The 8,102-nt window shown below is 36.1% G+C and overlaps 1 protein-coding gene across 1 annotated transcript; it reads right to left on the bottom strand.

Annotated features, from left to right (window-relative positions):
* Positions 1–278: 278 nt before the first annotated feature.
* Positions 279–1,571, bottom strand: LOC129791561 (uncharacterized). The gene has a single exon (XM_055829801.1). The coding sequence runs from the start codon at positions 1,569–1,571 to the stop codon at positions 279–281; it is 1,293 nt and encodes a 430-aa protein (XP_055685776.1).
* Positions 1,572–8,102: the final 6,531 nt, after the last annotated feature.

Raw genomic sequence — 8,102 nt, 5'->3', positions numbered from 1 at the left:
TTGCAGCCGCTGCATTCCGTTGCATTCCTCTCTATGAAATTCATCTCTGTTCATTTTCTATGAAATTCATCTCTGTTCAATGGTCAAACTTTTGAGGTTAGATTATTATTAGTTTATTTTAATTAGGCGCTTTTTTGAATATCACGCCGTATAAATTACAGAGTTCTTTTACAAAATATAGTTCATTTTACAAAAAAAAAATTAAGATAGAAAAAAAAGGAAATATTTCGCATCACTCTGCGTTTAACAACAAACGCAAGAGGAGAAAAAATTCTAATTCACATATTTTCATCAGAAGCGCTTGATATCTCAATATCAGGCGGTTCTGGCTCATCAGGATCGTCCGGTTCAGGGGAAATCATCATTTCCCGAGAGCATGATGGGTAATCAGGAGCAAGTGCGTGAAATCCACGGAAGGTTGCCAATGGATTTAAAATCTGGTTAGCTGAGAGAGTTGAGTTTTGAGTTTGGATTTTAAGATATTTTTGAGTTTGATTGGGTTGAGATTCAGCAGATTTTTCAATGTCGATCTTAGAAAGTCTCTCGTCTTCCTTGACTTTTTGAATTGTTCTCTTCATTTCCTTTTGGGTGATTTTTGGTGTAATGGTTTTACTTCTCGTTGACACTCTTGATAGAAGTTTGCTGTCTGGCTTGATGGACTTTGTAGTAGTGTTTGACTTAACCACATCGGCAAAAGAAGTTTGACCCTGTTGATTTTGGCGCGAAGTAGATGGTGCAGAAATAGGTAGCGCAGGTGCTCTTCCTCTCCTCTTGACGAATTCTTCTTTGGCCATTTTATAGGGTATCCTAAGAGACACCCTAATGGCGTTGATTTCTCTCTCCTCCAGGTATCTCGGGCATATTTTGCTCGAACTTGGATGATCACCTTGACAATTTACGCATCGTGGGGGTAGGCATGGGCCATAAAGATGGGCGGCTTGTCCACAAAAGCTACAAGTTGGCTTATTCTTGCTGGAGTTACAGCGTTTCCTGGTATGTCCCAATTTTTGGCAAATTGCACAGCGAAAAGGTGCAGGGATGAAAAGCTCTGTCTTGACATGGATAAATCCAACTTTTATTTCTGCAGGTATGATTGGCGAGTTGAACGTGATAACATGTGTTGCTGTATCTATCCATTTATTCTCTACTCTCCTCTTTAGCCTCTGTACACCGATAACATCATAGTGCTTTCGCAGTCCCTCAATTATTCTCTCAATTTTGAGATGCATTATCTCTGGGCATCGAATTATCGCATGGCTCTGGTTAAGAACACCATTCTCGGAAACGGTAATCGGACATTTACTGTTGCCAAAACTTGTAATGGATTTCAACTTAGCAATTTGTTCTGCATTTTTTGTCTGCACCAATATGTCTCCGCTGGTCAAACGAGTCGTCTTATTGAAACCTTCTTTGCAGATTTGATCAAGCCCATCCTCAATATCGAAGACGTCCAGCTTTCTGAATTCTTCTCCACCAATAACATAGTATTTCTCAACATCTGAGGGATGAGTAAAGTACGCATGTTTGAGGGCTTTAAAATTCTTTTTTGATGTCATCTCCACAGGCGGCATTTCTCCTCGGTGTAAGACAGTATATAGATCAAAAGGATTGGGGGGACCAGGTCCCCCCGATTGTTCTCCCATCACTTCTTTTCACTAACTATGAACTTTGAACTTAACTTATTAATTTATCAAAAAAAAAAAGGGGGAAAAAACTTTTCAAAAATGAATTTAAATTATTCAAAAGCTCTGTGTCTCTTTTCACGTCCGATCGCTATGAGAGTTTGCACAGTACTGATTTGAGGTTAGAAACTTCGATCCTCCAAGTGTTAACCCTTTAACGTCCAACGTGAAACATAAAAACATTGAAACATGCGCACTTTTATCGCGATTTTTATTCTATGAATTTTTTTAGAGGACTTTTCTCACTCAGAACGTCTTCTTTGACCCCTTATGCGTGAATTTGATGCATTTCTAACATGGAAAAACAATTACATTCTTAAATAATTGAAAAAAAAATAAAATGTTTCACATTTGGGTCAGCGTATGACCCAAAAAACGTTAAAGGGTTAACATCCCTTTGCCTAAGATAAACATTTTGAATTTATAGAAAAAATATTGTTAATTAAATCATATTTGTTACGATTCTCTTCTTCAACACTTTATAGAATTTTTACAATTTATTCTCTCATACAAATTGAGTAATTATTATTTTCTTAGAAATAAAATCTTCAACATAAATTATCCATTTTACATACCATTGAGTTCATTTTACAAACAGAGACTTTTTAATCAAATTCCTTTCATTCCATAAATAAGCTTTCAATAGCAAATTTAAGCAATTCCACTGGAAAATCACGCGAATCTAATCGCACTTCAATGTTCCCAATACCCCATCTTAATCTTCCAAGACACACTGTATGTGCGCATGGAAATAAAAAAAGTCACATTGAATTGCTCATTAAATGTCGTGCGAAAAGCAAATGTGGTTGCGCAACAGCTAAAATGAGGCAATTTATTGTAAATCAATTATTCCCATGTGATTAACTTTACATTGTCTCCGAGGCGATGGATTTTTTCCTGCCGGCGCAAAGCTGCGTGCGCAGTGAGAGGGCTTTTATGTTGCCATCTGGATTAATCACATAAGCGGATTTATGGTGGATTTGTTGCTGCCAAAATGTGTCAGTGCTGCTAAATGAATGTCAACAGAGATTACGCGCGTCTTGGGCACTCTTCCGCAATTTTTCGCGGGTCATTTGGGCAAAAGATAGAGAAGGAGGGATTGGGGGGAAAGAATAGGGAAGAGGAGGTACGTCTCCACACACCAGAAGCGAGGTCTTGTGCTCTTTGAGGATAAATTGTGGCATTGACAGCGCTCCATTGGCAATTTTAGTTGCGCCATTGGGTCGGGCGAAATGATGCGAAATGCACCATAATTTCATGCCGTATCAGTGTACTGTTTTGGGGGGGTTTGGTAGAGGGAGGGGAGGGGCTAGGGGGGAAAAGGTCAAAATTGTATGTGCAGCGGGAACTAAATTGACCAGCAATTCGTATAATGTGAATGATCTTTTGTATGCATATAGGAAAACGCGCGCGCTGTTTGGTGTCCCAGCATCGACAAACATCGATGCCATCCTCCAATACACTCCGCACACAAATATTGATTGTGGCCATTTGGTTTTTGTACCATCGTCCTGGGGGATGGGGTGTTAATGCGGCGGCTGTCTCCCCCCTCAATCCCCACCCCCATCGACCATCCGTGTGGTCATACAGACAATCATTTCAATTCCAAAATGGAACCAATTCCATTTAATTCAGCACAATGAGGTCACGCGAGATGCACTGAAATCATTGCGTTGCGGGGCGTTTTGACAATCAATGACAAAAATACTCCACCCATGCCACTCACCCCTGGCTCATTTGATGGGAAAACTCCGACATGTTGCAATTATGACTTTATTTCGCCCAACAGTTTCATCATACATCGTGTCACCCCAGAATTATTCTCTTCTACAATATTCAACAAGAATTGGCAGTTAAATTATATACATAGGTAGTCATACTGTACGTATCAAGTGAGAATATTTAATGAATTGAATTGTACATAACTATTGGGGGTTGGAAGTACAATACATAATAAAATCTTAGTGGTACGAAATTGGATGATACCCCCCTATTTACTTTTCTATTGCATAATAAATCATCATTTATTTTTAATTTGTTTGCTATATTGCAGAAAATATTCAAAGAAGAAAATAGGGAATAGTGGGGTGAGTTTGTAGAATGGCGGTATTTTAAAAACTCTAAAAACATTTTTTGAGACAGAAAAAGATCTAAGAAAATATTGTAATATTAAGAAAAGTTCTTTTTCTTTAATGGACAAAGCTAAAGGGGTAACTGGGGTAAAATGGTGAACGTGAAAAAAAAATTAAAATTAATATCTCAAAAGTAGTCGCTACTAATATGTCTAATTTTGTCAGTAGTTGCACTTCATACCCCTGCCTAAGCCTAGAAAGTTTCATAATAATTGATCCAATATTTTGGCTTTTATTTGAAAAACAAATTTTTCGAACCTCAATGTTACTCTGACCTCTCAACTACAAATTAAGTTTTGCCGAAATTCTCTGCAGTTTTTTTTATCCAAATGCATTTTTAGACAGAGTAGCTATTGCTAAACACAAATCTAATCTGAATTTTCCAAAAAATTTCCGAGTTTTCCCGTAGAACACTGATAGTAAAAAATACCGCTTGGGGCAAAATGGTGAATTTAGTATTTTATTAAAATAACTTTTTAAATTTTAGAAAAAAAAATTTCCTAATCACCATGGCTATTACTTACAATTTATAATATTTGATCACTCAGTATTACCAATTTTTATAAACTAAAAAAATAAAAAAGGCAATTTCTTAAATTTATCGTTATTTTTATTTTTTGTATTTTTTTTATTAAAAGAAGTTTTAATTGATACACAAATCTCTCATTCTCAGTAGGTATTATAGTGCCTTGCTAAAATAATTTCATTAAATTAAGATTTGCGAACAAAAAATGCAATTACCATTTTACCCCAGGTTCCCCTACTGTATAAACAATTTATTTTGCAAATACAGTCACCTTGGGGATAAACAATTAACTTAAAATGTACTAATTTAATCTAAATAAATTTTAATTTTTAATCTAGAAAAATCCTATAAGATAGTCAATATGGGAAAACTCAAATATTTTCATAGAACTCAGGAAAAATTATCTCCCAAAAATTTACCATTTTATCCCAGGTTCCCCTACATTTAAAAATTAAAACAAAATTAAAATTAATTAACAATTCGAATAAAATAATAAAAAAAATACCAATGTTAATATTACTATGACAAAATTTAAAATTAATTTTTTTTTAATTATTTTTTTTTGTGTTTCTTTTTTTTATTGTCCAAGAACTTTTTTTTATTATTAATTCATATTTTATCTTAACATGCTTTCCTCTCATCATTCTCTCCAAACATGATATACCTAGTGGGAAAAACATTCAAGAGAGAATAATTTTCAAAAGCTTCCGCATTGTTCTATTTTTTTTTCTCCAAAAGTTTGTCAATTATTAAAACTCTTTAAAAAAAACAACAAAAAAAACTCTCACTTAAAAATCACATTTTGTGCAACTGCTATGTGATAAAATCTCACGGAAAAGTGAGTGTTTTTGAACACAATATTTTGCACATGAAAACATACAGATACATTATCAGCTGGGTGAGGGAGGGAGGTAAGGGAAGGGGGTGGGTGCTATGTATGTATGAAAAAAAAACACTGCATTGTGAGAGGATTTTTTTGGTCACTGCATAAAATAAATTTCTGTGAATCTCAAAATTACGCTGAAGTTGAAACAAGCACCAAGCATTTTACATTTTTGCTTCCAATATTTTTTTTCGGGAGCAGCATAGTCGTTTTTTTTTGTGGTAGTATGTTTTTGGGGTGCATACTACATACATATACATATGTAGGTATACTGTGTGAAAGATATATAGCACATGAGGGTTGGTGCTCTGAGGGAGGTCGAGTATATAGGAAAAAAAATCAGTGTATTCAGCAAGAAATTGTATTGTTCGTTTTAATGAAATCAATTGTGAAAGCTCGTGAAAGCACGTGAAAGCTGTTTCGTTTCATTTGGCATGAAAAAGTTTTAATTAAATGCCTGAAATCGAAACGATGTGATGCATTATTTGGCAAATATACACTCCCTCTATGTTCGCATGGTGTGCTGATGCGATGGGGATAGGCGGAGGTGGGATGATTTTGTGAATATTTCAGGAGGCACGGGGGGCGGCTTCCAGGATTCCACACTGCTGCCGGGGGTTGGCATGCAAAGTAATCCTTCGTTATAATTTTGACAACTTGTCAAATGAAACACACACGAAATCCCATTCGGGTTGTTTGACTATACCCAGGCAGCACCCACCCCTACTCCCCTCAGCCCCCTACAACCCCCATCCTCAGCACGGCTAGGATTCCACACAGATACAAACACACTGAGGGATCCATCCCAAAGACAAATTTCATGGTTTGAGAGGGAGAGTCCACCCACCCACAGGAAGGGCTACGGTGTGTGTGGTTTAATGTTTTAAATGCAGGAGGGAAAGTATCACGTTTATGGACTTGCGACGGTCTCGGTAAAAGCTCGCATTGTCCAGACAATGGACGCACAATGAGTATCCCTGTCCAAATTCCCATATTCATGCAACGAAATTTAATCCATTCAATTAATTTTATGCTCCCAGCAAAATTCCCAAATCCAGGGAACAACTGTATGGTGCACAAATATTGACTGTTGTACCATGCAGAGCGGAATTTTCACAGATTTTCCACAGCATGGGCATTGTGCAGATGGGGGGAACAGCAGTGGGTAGTTACAAGGGATACCGCATTTGACACACACTTCGACAATTATTTGAGAATTTTCCAATGCCCATTGAAAGCTTTTGGGGGAGGGCGATGTAGTCTCCTTCCCCCAGATCGTGTGAACGGTTACAGAAAATTTGGGTCTGATTAAGCCTGATACGCAAATGCGACACAAATAGGAAGAAAGCATGAAAATAAATAAAAAGGGGCGGCTAAGTAGGTGAATTCATTTACCCATCTTTCTCGCAGGAAATTCATGCGATATTTTATCTGCGAATATTTTGATTTTTTCGTAAATCATCGGAATATTTGGCAGAGAATACGAATATTTCCTTTAGTAAAAATTCCTCTTTACTATAAAAACCGAATAAATTTTTCGATATTTCAGTACGTTTTAGGCTTGAATTTACTATATTTTGGTCGTTAATTAAGTACTTTTCAGACTTGAATTAATTACTTTTTTTAAGCCTTTTCTTCTTTATCTAAACCTGCTTAGGACGAATAACTTTTTCAGTTGAATTCAGTACTTATTAAGCTGTTTAAAACATTTAGGCTTGAATACAGCCCATTTTTTTATGGCTTGAGTTTAGTTATTCTTTAAGATTTTTCTTCTTTTCAATCTAAGCCTTTTTAGAACTAAAATCCAAATAACTTTTTCAACTAGAATTTATTACTTTTCAGCCTTTAGCTCCTAATTAGCCCAGATTTGCCCAGGAATTTCTTTTTCTTGAAATTTGCGGAAAGTCAGAATTAAGAAAATTGTCTAAAAAATTCATTTCTTAACCGGAATTCATAAAATTTTGCGTTAAAAGCTTTAAAATTCTTCCTTTAACTGATTCCATTCGACTTGATGTCATATTAATTGACTGAAAGTCAACTAAAAAAAGTCCCAAGCATACTGAATTTAGTTCAATGCCAGTAAATCTGGGTTAAAATATTTATTTTATAATTTTAGGATGTGGAATTTTTAAAAAAAATCCTAAACATGAAAAGTTTGTAAACACGTTAAAAATTCAAACTAAGAAATTTCTGATTTTCTCAAAGAAAAAAGAAAAATCTAGGAAATAAAAATTAAAATTAAAAACCAATACTTTGAAATGTTGAGAGAATATTAAATTTCTTCAAAGAAAACTCTTCAGACATTTTAAACCAATTTCAAAGGGTAGGTCAGTTCTATATATAAATTTTGCGAGAATTCCTCCCTTAAGCATCGGATATTGCAAAACTATCGTACAGTGCAACATTGTGTCATTTCATTAAAATGAACTCAATTTATTTTGAAATTTATATTTCGTTTTAACCGCCTTTGGCATTCGTGAGAGCTCTTATGGGGAAATAGCAATGCATTCATTTTTGCAACATACCACCCCACGTCGCATTTGGCTAAGGCAGAAAAGGGTTTGGGAAAAAAGAGGGGTGGCACAATCACAATTTTCCGGGGTCAAAGCGCAGCTATGTGTGTGTGTGTGCGGGAGGGAGGTGAAACCGTTGATTGCAGCTTTCATTTCATATACTCGCTGAAGCGGCTCTTTCGCCGAGTTGAGCTTTTGGGGCTTTTGCGGGTCAAATTCAAACTCTGGAGGAAATGAATTTTTGACCACTCACAGTATGAACTCTGGACACAGCTCACATAGTTTCCATTCGCAAATATTGACTCACTGACTTAATTGCCAGGGGTTTTAGCGTTTCACTGGCACACCCCCACACCCCCGTTCGTC

Source organism: Lutzomyia longipalpis, chromosome 1 (genome assembly GCF_024334085.1).
Source record: "Lutzomyia longipalpis isolate SR_M1_2022 chromosome 1, ASM2433408v1".
NCBI classification, from domain to species: domain Eukaryota; kingdom Metazoa; phylum Arthropoda; class Insecta; order Diptera; family Psychodidae; genus Lutzomyia; species Lutzomyia longipalpis.
The sequence above is the reverse complement of the archived record's forward strand: the minus strand, read 5'-3'. Positions and strand labels throughout refer to the sequence as shown.

Coding starts and splice junctions, on each gene's coding strand:
- LOC129791561 (XM_055829801.1), bottom strand. CDS start 1,571: ATGCCGCCTGTGGAGATGACATCAAAAAAGAATTTTAAAGCCCTCAAA.